The 17,116-nt window shown below is 52.2% G+C and overlaps 9 protein-coding genes across 9 annotated transcripts; 5 read left to right on the top strand and 4 right to left on the bottom strand.

Moving 5' to 3' along the window:
* Positions 1-319: 319 nt before the first annotated feature.
* On the top strand, positions 320-1,274 carry J4E87_004443 (uncharacterized protein; the record flags this gene model as incomplete). Its single annotated transcript, XM_049376064.1, has 3 exons — positions 320-473; positions 527-1,152; positions 1,203-1,274. 3 exons carry the CDS (start codon positions 320-322, stop codon positions 1,272-1,274), a joined length of 852 nt encoding a protein of 283 aa, XP_049234273.1.
* A 737-nt stretch (positions 1,275-2,011) lies between these two features.
* J4E87_004442 (uncharacterized protein) lies at positions 2,012-2,905 on the top strand (the record flags this gene model as incomplete). Its single annotated transcript, XM_049376063.1, has 1 exon — positions 2,012-2,905. One exon carries the CDS (start codon positions 2,012-2,014, stop codon positions 2,903-2,905), a length of 894 nt encoding a protein of 297 aa, XP_049234272.1.
* Positions 2,906-3,090: 185 nt separating this feature from the next.
* J4E87_004441 (uncharacterized protein) lies at positions 3,091-4,552 on the bottom strand (the record flags this gene model as incomplete). Its single annotated transcript, XM_049376062.1, has 3 exons — positions 3,091-4,062; positions 4,116-4,416; positions 4,494-4,552. 3 exons carry the CDS (start codon positions 4,550-4,552, stop codon positions 3,091-3,093), a joined length of 1,332 nt encoding a protein of 443 aa, XP_049234271.1.
* A 932-nt stretch (positions 4,553-5,484) lies between these two features.
* On the top strand, positions 5,485-7,458 carry J4E87_004440 (uncharacterized protein; the record flags this gene model as incomplete). The annotated part of the gene is made up of 1 exon (XM_049376061.1): positions 5,485-7,458. One exon carries the CDS (start codon positions 5,485-5,487, stop codon positions 7,456-7,458), a length of 1,974 nt encoding a protein of 657 aa, XP_049234270.1.
* A 1,306-nt stretch (positions 7,459-8,764) lies between these two features.
* On the top strand, positions 8,765-9,227 carry J4E87_004439 (uncharacterized protein; the record flags this gene model as incomplete). The annotated part of the gene is made up of 2 exons (XM_049376060.1): positions 8,765-9,000; positions 9,083-9,227. The coding sequence occupies 2 exons, from the start codon at positions 8,765-8,767 to the stop codon at positions 9,225-9,227; spliced, it is 381 nt and encodes a 126-aa protein (XP_049234269.1).
* Positions 9,228-11,319: 2,092 nt separating this feature from the next.
* J4E87_004438 (uncharacterized protein) lies at positions 11,320-13,089 on the bottom strand (the record flags this gene model as incomplete). The annotated part of the gene is made up of 6 exons (XM_049376059.1): positions 11,320-11,494; positions 11,545-11,711; positions 11,760-11,867; positions 11,916-12,661; positions 12,726-12,818; positions 12,876-13,089. 6 exons carry the CDS (start codon positions 13,087-13,089, stop codon positions 11,320-11,322), a joined length of 1,503 nt encoding a protein of 500 aa, XP_049234268.1.
* Positions 13,090-13,260: 171 nt separating this feature from the next.
* J4E87_004437 (uncharacterized protein) lies at positions 13,261-14,991 on the bottom strand (the record flags this gene model as incomplete). Its single annotated transcript, XM_049376058.1, has 4 exons — positions 13,261-13,963; positions 14,026-14,602; positions 14,648-14,736; positions 14,786-14,991. The coding sequence occupies 4 exons, from the start codon at positions 14,989-14,991 to the stop codon at positions 13,261-13,263; spliced, it is 1,575 nt and encodes a 524-aa protein (XP_049234267.1).
* A 173-nt stretch (positions 14,992-15,164) lies between these two features.
* J4E87_004436 (uncharacterized protein) lies at positions 15,165-15,993 on the top strand (the record flags this gene model as incomplete). The annotated part of the gene is made up of 2 exons (XM_049376057.1): positions 15,165-15,345; positions 15,398-15,993. 2 exons carry the CDS (start codon positions 15,165-15,167, stop codon positions 15,991-15,993), a joined length of 777 nt encoding a protein of 258 aa, XP_049234266.1.
* A 134-nt stretch (positions 15,994-16,127) lies between these two features.
* On the bottom strand, positions 16,128-16,889 carry J4E87_004435 (uncharacterized protein; the record flags this gene model as incomplete). The annotated part of the gene is made up of 1 exon (XM_049376056.1): positions 16,128-16,889. One exon carries the CDS (start codon positions 16,887-16,889, stop codon positions 16,128-16,130), a length of 762 nt encoding a protein of 253 aa, XP_049234265.1.
* Between the last annotated feature and the right edge of the window lie 227 nt (positions 16,890-17,116).

The raw sequence follows: 17,116 nt of genomic DNA, 5'->3' as shown, positions 1-17,116 counted from the left end.
TCGTCGAAAGTTGCTCACCCGAAACGTGGAGAGCGGGCCGTCGATTATGTTACACTAATCATGCAAGGTCAGCATCCCATGGAATTGCGGCGTCGTCCGTGCATCAAGTCCACATTTGCAACGCAATATGTCTTTGTCTTTGTCTTTGTATCTGCTGACATTTCAGCCGCAATTGCTCGCGCTTGCGATTGACCGAGCTGACAAAGATGCAAACTGTGTCACACGTGCGCGCTCCTTCGAGTTTGGCTTATCAATTCAGCCAAACATGATCGTAGGTCTACGGTTAAGTAGACAACTGTGCTGATCAAACAACCCATACATGTCACCCTTCTCTGCATTGTTCTCCTGCTTCAAGTCCGACAGCTCCAACACAGATCAATCTACCAGCAAAAAGACTTCGAACTCGTCAACTCCCAGCGACAATTTCTCCACTATGGCAGGAACAACTTACCTCATCACTGGCGCTGCTAGAGGTACTTCTGGCTGACCTAGCATCTTATTCGATGTTCAACTAACCATTCTCCAGGCCTCGGAAAGGCAATGGTCGAGACCTACCTGGCGCGCCCAAACAACACCGTCATTGCCGTAGCACGCACCACCAGCTCCGCGGAGCCACTCAAGTCCCTCCCTACCGGTAAAGACAGCAAGCTCATCGTCATCGCCTACGACAGCCGCGACGCCGAAGGCCCGAAGAAAGCCATTGAACAACTCAAGAGCCAAGGCATCACCAGCATCGACACCGTCATCGCCAACGCTGGCATCTCCTCAGACTACGCCCCCGTTGCGTCAGTCTCTCTCGACGTGCTCAAGTCGCACGTCGAAGTAAACGCTTACGGCCCCCTTCTTCTCTTCCAAGCTGTGCTGCCCATGCTACTGAAATCGTCCAACCCCAAGTTCGCTGCACTCGGAACGCCAATCGCCAGTATCACCGGTATGGAGAGCCGTCCGTTCCCCATGGCTGCGTATGGAATGTCCAAAGTCATGTTGCACTGGATGGTTTGCAAGGCGCACTTTGATCACCCGGAGCTTACCGCCTTTGTGCTGGATCCTGGATTCGTACAGACTGACATGGGTAATGAGGGAGCGAAGACGTTTGGTATGGAGAAGGCATTCATTACTGTTGAGGACAGTGCCAACTTCTTGGTATCGACGGTAAGTTTTTCGCGAGGCTGCTGTGCAGAGTTGATGCTAACGTTGCGTAGATTGACAAGGCCACGAGGGAGGAGACCTCGGGACACTTTCCCACGATCGAGGGTGGGGACTTCAAGTGGTGATCTGGATCGCTGTTTACTCGCCATGGGGTCTTTCCTAGTCATTGAAGAGGAAAGGAAGTCCAGTACGAGGCTTTTATGCCGGCGTAGGCTTAGTACTGGTGCACTGGATGCGTGATGACGCTCGTACGAGATGATTTTGCCCTGCCAATTCAAGCATTCTCATGATCCCTTCTTCTTCCCTGGTTTTATCTCCAGTCCTTTGAGGTGGTAGACTCGAGTATATTGGCAATGTTTCGGATGCGCTTTTAGTGATGTGTGCTTTGGTGCGTCGTAGAAGGACTGTATCGAAAGTGCTGTAGCCTAGCGTGAAGCGGGCACAGCCTCGTGGCTGCCCCCGGGGCCGCTGGACTCGCCCTCGCTACCCATGTAGAACTCAGATAGAGACAATCTTGTAAGCGACGAACATCGGGCTGGCGTCTAAAAGCCCGCGAGAACGAAAGTTTCCACAAGCTTTGCGACACCTAGGAAGGACTCGATAGATTCCACGCTGACAGCCTAAGGTGATGCAGAACAATGTAAGCCTCAAACAATGTGTTGGTATAAAGTGTGGGTGCTGCGAGTAACTCGTCGTGGTCTATTGGCTCACTGTAGTACCACTGGATACATCGAACAGCAACCAAGGTGCGGTATAACGTGTGGCTATGACTCAGAAAGAGGAAAAGCATACATAAAGACTGTGAAGGCGCGACCTGCAGCAGAAGAACTTCATCTCTCATACACTGCTTAGTCCAACAAACATGATGGAATACCCCGACGATCTAGATCTAGAAGGCATGAACGCCCTGGACGAACTGACCGGCGATGCCGCACCATTCGATCATACTGCGGCACCCAAGCTGTCCTCCGAGCTAGAAGATCTCATCCGAGCCACCAAGTGTCATACTCCAGCGAATGGAACCCCCAAGCGCAAATCGAGCAAAATGGACTACCTCTTCAAGATCACAGCCCCCATCACCACCACAATCCTCGCCTCTGCCGCCATCCTGCCCACCCAACCCAAAATCCACGAAGGCCAAGGCGAAGACGGCGACGCACTATTTTGTCAAATCCGCGACATCGACATCCCAACGATCCAGAAATGGCTTGCGGAGGCATACCCCACCATCTCACCAACCTTCATCCCCATCAACATCGCACGCAAAACCCTCTCTCCATTCTCCGCATACCCAACTCTCGGCTACGACACCACACTCCCCCACCGTCGCCCTCAAACCATCACGCCCTCCGACTACCTCCCAGCACAAAACCAATATCCCGTGTGGTACTTTTTCTACGGCACCCTAGCCAACAGCTCCCACCTAGCCCATCTCTTCGGTTCGCCACCAGGCCAACAACACACACTTTATCCAGCTATGATACATTCGGGAAAAATCAGAACGTGGGGTGGCAAGTACAAAGCTTTGGTCGATAACCCGGGTACGTGTGTGGAAGGCTGCGCGTACGAGGTTGTGTCGCAGGAACAAGAAGATGCGCTGAGGGCGTATGAGACGGCGAAGTATGAGGTTGTGAGGGTGGAGATTATGTGTCGGATGGATTTTCGAGCGAGGTTTGTGAGGGGGTTGACGTTTCGGTTTGCGGCGGAGGAGGGGGAGTTGGATGAGGATGAGGGGGAGTCGGACGAGGATGAGTGAGTGGCGCAGCAGTTGTGGTGTAGTAACATATTAAACATTCGTAATAAAAACACCTACATAAATACAAGTGATCAAGATATAACTCGCCTGATAGCAAACCGCTATATCCTGAGAATGCCTTCTCAAAGATACTCCATGCGCCACGCTGTAAATGCAAACACAGAATGTAAACCCCCGCGGGTTGATCATAACTCAAAGTTGTCAAGCCAGTGCTTAATAACCACCTTACCCTCATTGAAAGAAGGCTTGTTCATGCGTACAACGATAGCCGCATGCGAGTGTCGATGGTTATGAATGTAGACCGGGTGCTTCGTGAAGCCAACGTTGTCCAGCGCTTCAATCATCCCGAATTGCTCTTGCGTGAGAGCTAGCGTGGGGAAGGTGGGAATCGCGGCCTCCTTTTGCTCTTGTATCGAGTCGACGTCGGATCTGGACTCGTCCTTGCGTGGAGAAGCAGACCCTACGTGTTCGTAGCTCTCGCTCAAGTATTCTTGGCTCTGAACGTGGTTTGCGTTTTCGTACATGCCCTCGGCCTCGCGCCGTACGGCATTGATCATGAGCGGTATGCGATAGCGCGCGTAGTCGATGCCAGACCTACCCTCCTCGTGTAGTCTTATCCGTTGCTGGCTGCGGATCGATTGGAATGCCGAGTTGATGAGGAAAGCCGACACGCCGATTGGTACGAGGACCGTCAAGGCTGCGACAATGCCCGTCCTTCCAAGTATTGTCCATGTACCCTGTACCAGCCGCTGTGATAACGCCGGGGGCTCTTCTGGCTCCTTGTGCGAGACTGGGTGCTGGCCATCGACAATGACATCTTCGTAGTCTGGGATATAGTTTATCTTGATGTCGTCCGGGTCGACAAAAGGGTCGGTTTGCGAAATACCGGCGGTGTAGTATGTGACTGTTCGATCGTTCACGACGTTCGCGTATAGACTCCGATGCTTGAATTGAGCAAGGCCTCGGATGAAGATGCTTTCGGAGTCCGCAAGTACGGCTAGAAGTGATCTGTCTGTATCCCTAAACTTGTCCACGCCAAAGAGTTGTCTCCCGCTCATGGAGAGTGTTCGGGCACCTAAGACGTTCCAGATGTGGCTGTGGTAGCCTTTGAGGGGTGTTCGTACGCCGAGGTGTGGTGTCGCAAACGTTGTGAAATTCTGGTGATGTTAGTTTACTGGATTGAGGGTCGTGGAGGGCAGTGTAGACATACGACTGGTTGTATCTTCTCGAAGATGCCTCTGTGGAACAGCAGGCCGATAGCATAGCGTGCTATCAAGCCTCCTAGCGAGTAGCCAACGACACTGATCTTCGTTATGTCGTGTCCAGCCTCAGCGAGCTCATCCAACTTTCTCTCCACCTCTTCTGCCACGCGCTCGCCACCGGTATCGATGCCATCGTACGTGAAGCTGCCAGCGTTGCGCTTGGCCACGAGGATGTGCAGTTTGTCTTCTGGATATCGTTCGCCTAGAGTAGTGCTGACGTATTTGAGGTGCTCAGGCTTGCCCCAGAGGCTGGGTGTGGTCAGCGACAGTGTTCCCTCTTGTCATGATAAGAGGCGATAAGGCGTGCGACGGAGACAGGGACGTACCCATGAACGAGGACACAGAGGTGGTCGGCTTTCTTAGAAGTGCTCATGGAGGTAGACATGTCGAAGGTATCTTAGCTGACCTGGGTATCACGGTGAAAGGCGCAGTATTTGTATATCGCTCGGGCGTCCACAAGTCGTCCGAAAGGCGCAGTATGACCCGAGACGCGCGCAGTCCGAAAAGCAATTCCTATGCGACGAGGACACTTGTGATGTCGCGGAAAGTGGCGAGCTTGTCAGAATATGATGTGTAGATGCGCAGGTTTATTCAGGGCCAGTTGCGCATACATTCATGGGTATTGACGCTGGCTGGAGGGTGAAAGGGAGGCGGCCTGGAGATGCGCACAGGTTGCATCACCGCGTCATGACGGAATTAAGGCGGATCGCCGTCGCAAGTTCGCCCGCCCGCGTCCGTGGACCCTGCGTCTAGCGCTAAACATCTACAGGGCTGAGATGCGCATCTCACCTCATCTCTCACCTTCACCGTCTAGCCCGCTTTAGCTCTTTCGGGACAACTGGAGCTCACACTAGAGCTGCTGGTAACTTTGGGTGCAGCGCATCTCTACAATACTGCCCTTCGTGAAGCTACAAGAAGACTTTTAACGCGCAGGCTGTCGTACCAGCCGCCTTTGCATCTACATCAATCTTTTCCTGCGCAATGAGATGTTGAGAGCTTGACCATCACTCCCTCAGATCGTTGCCAAGTCGTGCAATCAAGCGTGTGGCTGGTGTCAGACCCAAGGCCAGTTCCCATCTTCGCATCCATTGGCTGTATAGCTCTTCGTCAGCTCTAGCCTGGCACCTCATGCAAGAAAAGAATTGAACAGGTCTGCAGACTACATTAAAACAAGAACTTGCAAAGTAGGTCAGCTAACGTCAACGTAGGCTCTAGAGTGTTCAGTATTTTCCTAAGATAGCGTGCTGGTAGGTCACAGGCGCGTACAGCTTTGTATTGGATTTACTCACAGGAAAGAATCGTTGCAACGCAGCAATCATGTGGCCTTCAGTACCAGCTTACAGAAGTTTTGCCAACGTAGCATGTCCTTCGGGTGCAAAGTGTGAGCTGCCTCACTGCATCTTCGGTCACGATTCTACAAAACCCACTACAACACGGCGATCTCCATCGCCAGCTGCAGCAACATATGATTCGGAGCCAATCGCGAAGAGACTGAAGCTTGACCACGACAAGACAGCACCCATTATCACCAAGCCTACATCGGCCCAGAACACGCCCGATGTCTCGGTCAGCACGGACATACCCAAGACCAAGACACAGACAACAAGCAATGGGTCTGCGGCTGCTAACCCTGCCCCTTCTAAGGCATCTGTCGCAAATGCCACTACCTCTACTCTCCCTAAGTCTGCCACGCGGCTAGTATCACCACCTCCAGCTGCAACTGCGCCCAAGGCTGCCGTCAAACCCGATGCTCCTGTTACTTTGATGCCACGCAAACTCAACAAAGAACCAGCCACCTTCACCAAACGGGTTGCTTTACTCAAGGCGTTACATTCCTACATGAAGCCGCAGAACGACAAGCTCCTCAAAGCAGTCAAGCCTGAGATCAAAGCGCTGCATCTATCCGCAAACCAGCTCAACAAGCTAGCAGTTGACGAAGAAGAAAGGATAGCTACATCAAACCCCTCGGTATACGAGAACATACTCAAGCAGCGATTGGTCAAGTTGAAAGGCATGCCGGCAGAGGAATGGGTAAAGGAACGGCGCGATGCGGTAGCCAAGGAGAGTGGAGAGCCACCAAAGAAAGCACCACCTAAGAGAATAGACACGGGTCTTACAGCGAAAGAAGAGATGACGTTCCTCCCTAGGCTTGTGTGCCCGCAGGATGGATTAGACCAGCACGGCTATGTAACCAAGGTACCTGCTGAGGCCGATCTCAACGAGACGAAGTTGGCGCTCGAAGCGGCTGGTGGCTGGGAACAGTGTGACCGCTGCAACACTCGATTCCAGGTCTTCTCAGAGCGGCGAGAAGAGGATGGAGTGCTTACAACAGGAGGGCAGTGCAAGCATCACTGGGGGAGGCGCATTTTTCCCAGGAAAACAAGAGGTGTCGCCCCTGAGCCTACAAAGTTCAGTTGCTGCAACGGGGAGGTAGGGTCGCCAGGCTGCACTACACATCCTTCCCATGTGTACAACATCAAAGACCCAAATCGACTGTCACTCATCATGCCCTTTGTCGAAACGCCGGAGAACGACAAAGTACCAAAGGACACCGCTGTCTGCTTCGACTGTGAGATGGGCTATACGACCAATGGCCTTGAGATGCTTCGTCTCACGGTCATTACATGGCCACAACACAAACCTCTTGTCGACGTACTGGTCCGCCCACTTGGACACGTCTTGGACTTCAACACCCGTTTCTCTGGCATCACCGCAGACCAGTTCCTGAACGCGAAACCATATGATCCAGACAACCCAAAACCCGTGCGAAAAGACCTACGTATTGTCGAGTCACCCCACGCAGCGAGAGACCTCTTTCTCACCCACGTCTCTCCCACCACCCCAGTTCTAGGCCACGCTCTCGAAAACGACCTCAATACCATTCGCCTCGTCCACCCCACCATCATCGACACCGTACTCCTATATCCAAACCCAAGTGGTCTCCCCTTCCGATTCGGCCTGCGAAAACTAGCGTCTGACCATCTCGGCGAGCAAATCCAGCAAGGAGGCGCTGCCGGCCACGACAGCTACGAGGATGCGCGCACCACGGGCGAACTAGTCCGATGCAAGATCAAAGAGAGGTGGAAGCTTCTCAAGATCGATGGCTGGCAGATTAGAGACGATGGCGTGTATCCGCCTATGCCAGCTGAGAAGCCGCCGGAGCATGCGCCAGTGGCGCCATCCATGGTCCCGGAGGCAAAGATGGCGGTTCTGGAGGGAAATCCGGCGCAGAAGAGGAAGGCGGAGGATGAGAAGGGTGACGAAGAGCCGGAGGCGAAGGAGCAGGGATGAAGATGCGGTGGTAGAGCGGTTCCTGGCGTGCGAAACGAGAAGGATAGATGAGTGGTATGGCGATATGATTGAATATGTATATATGCATGGTATTGCAGCATAGCACGAGATGACTTCCTCATCCTCTACCTATCCCGGAGGCCATCTCATGATTCACAGAGCTTCGGCCCTTGTCCATCCGCGACTTGCCCAACTCCTGGTCCATCTTCTGGTCTCCCCTTGGTGCAGGTGGTGGGCTTGTCTATCATCATCATCGTCCTCGTCGTCGCCTCTCCAAGGCTTATCTCGTCTTCCCTCTCCTCCCCGTCTTCCACATCGCACCTCCCAGCCTTGCAAATCTGCACTTTGATATTATTACTTCCCATTCCTCTCCTCAGCCCACTTTCTCCCTATCCAACCCCTGCACGCCCTCCAACCCCTCCTTCGTAGCCTCATACACAACATCCGTGTCTAAATCCTTCATCACCCCAATCACAACGCCTATGCTCTCGATGAACCCGTTCACGGCGACGCGCAACATCCGGTTTGTGGTTGCTGCGTAGTTTACTTGGAGGACGCTTTGTTCTATGGATGAGGATGGGGATGAGGGTGGTGTGGTAAGCGTGAAGGCGCGGCGGACGAGAGGTGAGAGTTCGGCGTCGACGGAGAGGGCGCGGGAGGCGGTTGAGGCGAGGTGGGGGGTTGGGAAGGGGATGTTTAGGGTGCTGAGGTCGTGTTAGGAATTTGAATGGGATCTATAACCGCGTGAGTACATACAGGGTGCAGGGGAAGTCCTCTGCTTTCCAGTCTTTTTGGTCTGCCATAGTTGTGATGGTCTTGTCGTACCACTCGTGGTCTTTGTCTGCTCTGCAACGTCTGTGGCGCTGAACAAATATCTAGTCGAGTGTTGTATATCTAGTCGGGTTCTCTGACAGTATTCGATGTCGATGTCGGCAGGATGCGCGTTCAAGGTCGCTAGCCTGGGCCCGTCTTCGCGATGAGGCTCAAATGGCGAAATGTGGGGGAGGGGTAGATGCCACCCCCATGCGGTAAGGCGCGTCAGGTGGAGCTATGACCCGCATGCCGCCAGCCATGCCAGGTACAATTGGAGAGAGCGTCATACATCATCATTGCTAGCTGAAATGTGCAACCGCGTCATGCGTCATTTGCTTTTGCATACCTCGGTCTCTTCTAGACTTTTGCTTCCTTACATCCATCCACCCTGACTTCAACCATCAAATCTACCCAATTGACACATACACAACCTCATCGTCAACCCTCACCACCTACGTAATAGACAGCTCGAAGCTCGACGAGCCAACCCACCATGTTCCGCAACAGCATGATCCGGTCCACAAGGGCCCTACGCCTCACCGCCCCATCCGCACGACTTTTCTCCCTCTCGACCTCAAGACGCGTCGAGCAATACCCCAACAACCTAAGCACCAACTCGAAGACCAAGACGGACAAATACGACAGCGATAGCCCGCATGCGGTACAAGAAAAGGTCAAGCAAGGCGACACACACAACGTCCAGGAGAGCAATGCAAAGGCAGGCATAGAGTGAGTGGTTTCCAGCAACATACATAAGGGGACGGAAGGCAACGAACGTGGCTTATCGCAACATACGGCTAATACCATGAAGCAGCGCACAAAAAGAGGGCAGCGGTGGTCATGCGACTGAAGGAAAAGACTCTGCTGGTGGGAAGGAGAAGGCGAAGAAGGAGTTTCCCGAGGCGCCCGACCCAGCTATTGGTATGCAGGATGAGAGGGGTGGACGGGGTGGTTAAGTGTGCCTAGGCGTGCCGGGGTACGATGTAGTCTTCGAGCGTGTGTGCTTACGTTTGTCGATAAGTCTGCTCGTCTGCTTGGTGTTGTGTTCGATCAAGATCACAGGTTATGGTGTTCTGTTCGGTCGAAGATCAATAACCTGTGATCTTGATCGAACATCTCGCCGGGCAGATGAGTAGACTTGTTGACACGCGTAGGTGCATACAAAGAAACTGTATTGGGGGACGAGACTAGAACGAAGGCAGAGCATGTTGCTCGAACTCTAGGAATCAACATAATACGAAGAGATATTGCCAAGTCTGCGGATCCTACCATGGTGGCTTGTTGGTGTGAAGTATCGGTCATCTACAAAATGCATCACTACCATTCAGCATCGGATACTGATACTGATCCGGCGATCCTCGCCGTACTATCCGCTGTGTGTTTTGTCGCTTCGTACATTCCAAAACAGTTCGCAAGGGACGAATAAAGGAAAGTCCATGCGGCCTACCCAACGACCTACCAGACGATACGAACATGAAAGAAACCTCTACTAACCAAGACAGGAAATATGATCGCGACTCCATCATTCACTGTAGATAGATAAATACTCAGGTCATCGTGCCTGTTGAAATAGTCCAGCACAGCGACCCATCAGCTCCACCAAACCACTCTCACTCTTCTCTACTCGACTCAACTCAACTCCACTCCACCGCAGAGAAAGCACTCAACCACTTACCAACACCACCATGAAATTCCCAACCCTCTTCCTCGTAGCCCTCACCACCGTCGCAACCGCCACCCCCATCCTCCCCCTGGAACTAGCAGAACGCCAGATCATGACCGACAACCCAACCAACATCTGCGGAACATGTGCTCTCGTCATCGATCTCTACACCAAGGTACGTCTCTTATCCCATTATTCCATCATTTCCTGTCCCCTTCCCTTCTTAAACCAACTCCCCGCCACAAATGCCCATCACATGACAAAACCCATTCTGACAATTTGCCCCCATAGGTAAACCACTGCATCCCCAATGAGATAAGAAAGAAGACAGGTGCTTGTTACGATGAACAGGTGTGCAAGGCTGTTAAAAAGAATCTGCTGTGCAAGGGCGCTTGCGGGTACAGTTGTATGGGGGTGTGATGGGTTGGCTGTGGTACAAAGAGTGGTACGTGTGCGTCCGGAGTAGCTTTTAGGGGACGCGTGAGGGACTTGTTTGTTAAGCTCGTTGTTACGGTTGGATGGGATTAGATGGGGCGGGTGGCTATCTGGGCTGGGTGATTGTGATAGTGATAGCGATGTGATGGATATGTGTTGATGGGCTGTTTGTTGGTTTCTTCCGCTCGCTTGGATATAGCTTTCCTGTCACCTTTACCTTTTATCTACGGTCCCTGATCTACAAGCTCACTTCCCTCCATATCCCCCATCTAGCTCCAGTCTCCAAGAATCGCCATCGTGAGAATGCCTCGTCTCGCATCCTCAACAATTCTCTTCTTTGCGTTTACGGCATTCGTCGTTGCGCACCCTCTCGCGGCAACTCCTCCTCTTGACCAGCCGATCCACAATCCCCCGTCTTTCCCACCTATTTACTACAAAGACCCGGTCGCGAACGCCCCTAGGCATGAGGCGCACACATGCAGATACCATACCGGATACAACTGCTAGAGTAAGTCTCAAAGTGTTCCGATGTCAGCTAAGGATACAGCATGCTGCACTAGAGAGGTAACAAAGGGAAATGAGCTGATGTCAATGTAGTGTCGTTGCGATAAAGCTGTTCGAAGTGTTTGAGAGATCGAGTGTTAAGTTCGCGGGCAGTATCTGTGGTGCATGGATGAGTAGCTTTTGGGTGTTGTGGCTTGGACTAGATCGGCTGGTGTTGGGGATGAGAGACTGTAACATTTCGAATCTATACCTGACACTGACTGCTCTGCACGACTATCGAGGAGAGATGAGGGAAATGGAAAGATTGCTAGCTAATGGTCCCGTTCTGCTGTAGAGCCAACAACTTTCGTCATGAAACAGGCTTTTGGAAATCGCTTTACATGATGAAAGTCTGCACGTACTCCCGATACATCAAGATACAGATCGTCCAGCATAACACCCACCCTTCACTCCTGCAGTATCTTGGTGACCCTCAGATTGACGCCGAAGTTGTAGTCCTTGTCAAAAGCCAGACCAAAGTCTCGATCAGGAGTGATGTTCTCGATAGAGGAATCTACAAGCTCCAGGTCAAAGTTTTGAACCATGGCAGCAATAGTGAGGTACATCTCTGCGTATGCTAGGCTAAATTCCGTTAGTATAAGTCTAACGTACTCAAGGATATGATGACTTACTTGATGCCAAGACAAGCTCGGCTGCCCTTCGAGAAGGTAACGAGATACTTGTCGAGGTATTCTCCGCGGGCTTTGGCTTCGATCCACCGCTCGGGCCGGAAGATGTGAGGATCTGGGAATACGTCGGGGTGGTTGTTGAGTAGATACGGGGATGCGCCGATGATGGTCTTGGCAGTGTTAGTTGAGTGAATCAGCAGAACGAGTGTCATACTTACACCAGATGGGATGAGCAGGTCCTTGTAGGGAATAGGCTCAACGACCACGCGCGGAAAGCGGCCTGTGAAGCAACACTGGAAGCGGAGAGACTCGTTGATGACGGCTGTCTAGTCCGTGTTAGTCGTTACGACCGAGTGTGGCAATCGACGACTTACCAGATACGGCAGAGCCTCGAGCTCAGTCAAGGTCGATGTAGAGTGGGACTTCAGCTCCGCTCGCAGCTTCGCCAATATACTCGGATACGTGAGCAAGTAACACATCGCACAAGTCAGAAATCGAGCTGTGGTATCCACACCAGCGAATAAGATAAGCGTGCCCTCATCCTTTAATCGTTGCAGCGTCTTCTCTTCTTCGGGAACTTTAGAGCTGAGGAGCGCATCGAATATCGTCCTAGGCTTGGCTGGCTCCACTCCTTTTTGGCTCTTCTTCAGCGCCTCGATGGAGTATCTCGTGATTCGGTTATCGAAGTCCAACCAGCTGACGATAGACGGGTTGATACGGGTGATCAACCAGGCCGGTATAAGCATCAGAACCGCATCCATGGCCGGGAAGAATTTGCGCAGGTTCAAAGTCAGCGCTACGCCTTTGACGTCTCGCTGAAGCTCACACGGTAATCCAGGCTTATCGAGGTCGCCAAAGCTCTCTCCGTACGCGTAGTGCGAGATGATGTCAACCGCGAGGCTGCCAAACATGAGATGTCCGATGAGTATCTCTTCTGTACGATAGGCCTGTTTCATCAGCGTGACCAACTTATCGACTTTGGACTGGACGACATTCTCGAGATCCGAGATAGACTTCTTGGAGAACATATTGGCAATGTAGCCCCGACGTTGTCGGTGCAGGTCGTGGTCTTTGGTGGAGACTACAGACGTAGCTACGGTTTGTGAGAGCTCGGGGTGCTCTGCAAAGGTAGAGGTACGAGGTCAGTACAGGTCTCACATGCACTTCGTACAGTCAAAACTTACTGTTCATTTTCCTTCCAGCGCCTGAGTAAATCTCGGTGTAGAAGAAGGGATCGTTCAATGAGAGATGGTCCGGATTGACTCGTACGAGGGGGCCTGCGTGCCATTAGCCAATGCTTTTTGTGTGGATTGCGTCTCGTGTCTGGTACCTACCATATTCCTCATGCATTTGAATGACCTTTTTAAGATACTGCCCACCTTGCAGGACGTCGTAGTAGAACTCCGCCAGATATGACGCCGTCGCCCACCACGGACCGGGAAAGTGAGCCAAGGGGTGAAAGAAGACATGGTAGATAATCTTGCTGGACCAGTACGTCAAGGCAACTGCGAACAAGCCTTTGACTATGCTGAGTAGATCAAGCTCCATACTTGAGGCCAGTCGACAGTCGTTGTGCTCGCGTAAGTGTTTGAGGAGGCAAGGAGGACACACAAAGTGCTTAACGTCCGTGGCCGAAAGGACAGTAAATAAATTTTTTTGGGGTTACACGACAATCACACAGCAAGACTGCGCCACATCCGAAAGTGGAAGGGCCCTCCCTCACTGCTCCTTGCCAGCTTTGCGTTTGCGTATGCGCACGGCTATTTTCTCCTTCGGTCGCACCAGTCCAAAAGCCGACTCCCGCAACTCAGGCATCGCTGCATCGATCAAATCCGGATCGCATAGCTGTATCTCGAACTCGTTGAATAAAACAGCCGTAGTCGCTGCCTGCATGGCTTGAAAATAATGGCTAGCAGGGTCGAACGCCATCTCGTCACCGATTGCAGGGACCAGCAGCTCGAGATCTTGCGTGTCGAATCTCGCCTCATTCATGCTACTGCGGCTCTTTCGCTGACCATGTGCCTTTGAAGTGTCTTTCTCAGGGATCAAGAAGCGCTCAGCCCAGAATTCCTCCAATGGTTTTTCGACGGTGCGTGGCCGCGCCTTTGCCCACACTTTCGTGTTCAGTGCGAGATCTCGCGAAAACGAAATTCCATTGCAATTTCTGGGAAGTGTCCACTCGCTGTCAAGGGCAATATCAGCAGTTATGGTATATATCGTATACCTTGCCACACGGAGACGGCTGACCTCTGCCTGTAGAGACTGGAAGAGGGGCCTAGCTAGAATCCCATTCACATCATACGCGGCCGCTTTTGCTGACTTGCTTGTGGAGACCATCGCAGTGATCTGCTCGGCTAGGTATGGTTTGCGTAGCAATTCGATCGTAGTCCAAATAGCGCAAGGGATCAATTCCACATTCGAGCTATAATCATGTCAGCACAACTGTACGAGCCACGGCAATATAGTTTCACGGGGCATACCTACTAGTGCATTACGTCTAACATCTCCGCGATTCTTGCCTCGAAAGGTAGCTGTTTGCTCGCAATCATGTCATCAAGTTCTTGGATGAACTTCGAACCCTTATACTCGTCCAGATCTGTGTCATCGGGTCCAGTCTTCGCGAACTCGGTGCCACTGTGATTGACTTTCAGCCACTTTTCCACGCCCTGCCATAGCCGTTCGAGCGGCTCTTTGTAAGGTGCAGGTCTAAACAAATGTTGTACTGATAAGTAGTCTTGAATAGCGTCTTCGAACTTCCAGTAGTCTTTTATGAGGCCAGGATACTGTTTGAGCATGGCGGAGCCAAAGAGCAATTCCAAAGAGCACCTTGTAAGGACTTGCTGGAGGAACGACCAGACATCTTCTATCTGGGTCCAGCTGCTGACTTGAAACATCTTATCGTTCATGTTACGCGATAAGATATCGGTATACAGGTTGGTCATGGTGGCCAGCGAGCTGCCTTCCAGATACTTACGCGTTGTCACGCCACGCTGAGTTATCAAAAAATCTTGCGCGTTGACCGCGGCATCCTTATACTTCTTCCTAATGTCTCTGCGATAGCCTAGAATAACTTCGTGTATATTCCTCCTTGTGACGACTCCCCTACATGCTTGCATGACCTTCTTCGTGTGTTCCGGGTCTCGAAGAACGGCGAAATCCAAGACGAGGAACGGCGCGAAATGTTCATATTCAGCACTAAGATGTGTCAGTACTCTTCCAATTACTACCACACAATAAAATTTACATCAGCTTCGCGAAGTACTTCTGCTGTCCGTTGAGAACGAAACCGAGATAATGGGAAGCTATTGGAACAGAGTAGGGAATCGATGGTGGTAATTTCCCTGACGCCTCCTTGTCCTTAAAATCTGAGTAGAAAATCCAAGTTGTAAAATAGTAGATCAAGGCAGGTGCGACGATCAGCAGGGCGAATATGAGTACGAGGAGCAACATTGCGGCTGTGATGGAGATGGGATGGATCGAGGTACCTCCAGGGCTAAGTGAAGTTTGACGAGCGCGCTATCTAAATGGGGTAACGTCCGATTTTCACGCGTCGCGCTAGTCCCCGCGATCCAATGCACATGTCCACCGTGATGGTCATCGCAAACCCACCCAACACTCTCACAATGGATCGACGCGTGCCAAATGCGAGGTCGAAACAAGGCACTGTCGTTGAACAGAAGCATAGATTTCTCCAGACCAGGAAACACATTCTATCGCGTTCGATACCGCCATCAGAACGGTTGCGTACTCTTGCGCAAGATGGTGGCATTGAACTCAGTGTCATGAAAGGCGTGCTTGATAAAGGTATACAGGTCTCACCCATAATATTCTGCGAACCAGCACTAACACCATGCAGTCAACCGCGACCTAAAACAACACTCCCGAAAAGTCTACAGCCGCCAAATGATCGAGCACGTCGTCGAGCAAATCGACATCTTATACTGGGACTCCGGCGCGCAACACGCCGACGACGACAACGAAGACTCGCACACTTCCTCCTCCTTACCCGAAAACGACGCGCACACCCTCTACCAAACCGACGACCTAACCCTCGACGAGAACATCGCAAAACTCCCAACCACATGGCCCGACCGCGACGCCGGAGTCACACAGGACGAATACCTCTCCTCCGTCTCCCGCCTCCAAGAACTCTCTGCATACCGACAGACACTTCAGAATCGGCTTGATACATACCGTACGCTGCTTTCGCTGTTAGAGCCGTACCGCAACCCGAAGGAGAATATACAGCCGAATCTGGTGTGGAAAGATGCGCCGCTTGCGTCGGAGTTGGCAAAGACGCGCACGCTGGCGATACGGGTTGCGGCGCGTGTGGAAGAGAAGTTTGGGGACGTGCAGGTTCCTTCTACGGCGGAGGATGAAGAGGATGTTGATATGGAGGGGCTGGATAATGAAGGAAGGCGGAAGGTGGATGCGGTGTTCGCGAGTTGGTAAAACCCTCAGAGTTTGCTCAATTCGCTTTTCGGAGTTTGGTTTGGCGTTTGGATATGATACCCTGGGTTTATCACCTCTTACATTGACAGACAACTTTTACAAAAGAAACAGGTATTGCGAAGCTATTGATACAGCTAAGACCCACCTCCCACCTTCCCCCTCTCCTCCACCGTCCTCGCAATCTCATCTCCCTCATCCGATCCCATCTTCTTGAACCCCTCGACCACACCCTTCTGATCCCCAACCCCCATCTCCTGACTCATCTTCCACTTCCCCCCTATATCCGTTATCTCAATCTGCACCCCAATAATCGCCTTCTTCAATATCTCAATATAGCTCGATGGCGCATCGTCAACCTCCCATGGCTTCTCGTAGCCCATAATCCCTTTCTCGGACTGCATCGACAGGTCCCGGATTTGTTTGTCGAGGAAAGAGCCTGTGGCAACGGCTTTTGTATCGTGGAAGATGGTGGCTCGGCCGTAGACTTGGATGGCGGAGTAGTTCCAGGTGGGCACTACTTTGCCGCTTGCTGGTTTCGTCTCGGTGTAGAATTTTGGCGTGACGTAGTGGTGGGCTGGGCCGTTGAAGAGGATCATGATGTCGCGTGAGAGGGTCTGGATAGGCTGGTCCGTGTCGGAGGTGGTTTGCGATTTAAGGTGTTCGATTAGGACTTTGGCTTGGGGATTGGCGCGGGCGATGTGGCCGCGGAGGACGCCGAGATGGGTCGAGTCAGCTTTGGGTTCTTCGGCGTCCAGGACCCAGGGGATGTGGCTTGATTGGAGGAAGGGGAATGATTTGGATTCGATGGCTGTGGTGAAGATGCCCAGTGGGTTTGCGCGGATAAACTGGTGCAGCTTCGCGACATCTGCCTCGGCGTGGACGGCACGGAGGTACATCGTGGGTAGACTAGAGGTTGATGGTCTTATCCAATGTTCACGTGTTGGTTGTGTCGGTTCTGTCGAATTTGAATGGTCTTAGGATGTAATTCGTTTGCGGGTTTCGGGCATGGTCTGTCTTGTAGCATCGACATGTCGGGCGTTCTATACTTAGGCATGTTCGCTGCCTTGTAGGGCGTGGAAAGAACGACATGGCGTCTACAGCGTGTAACCAAAAGGCCTACCCA

The sequence above is a fragment of the Alternaria ethzedia genome (genome assembly GCF_023757985.1).
Source record: "Alternaria ethzedia strain BMP 0044 chromosome Unknown scaffold_8, whole genome shotgun sequence".
NCBI classification, from domain to species: domain Eukaryota; kingdom Fungi; phylum Ascomycota; class Dothideomycetes; order Pleosporales; family Pleosporaceae; genus Alternaria; species Alternaria ethzedia.
Note: the sequence above shows the minus strand (reverse complement) of the source record. Positions and strands in the feature narration are given on the sequence as shown.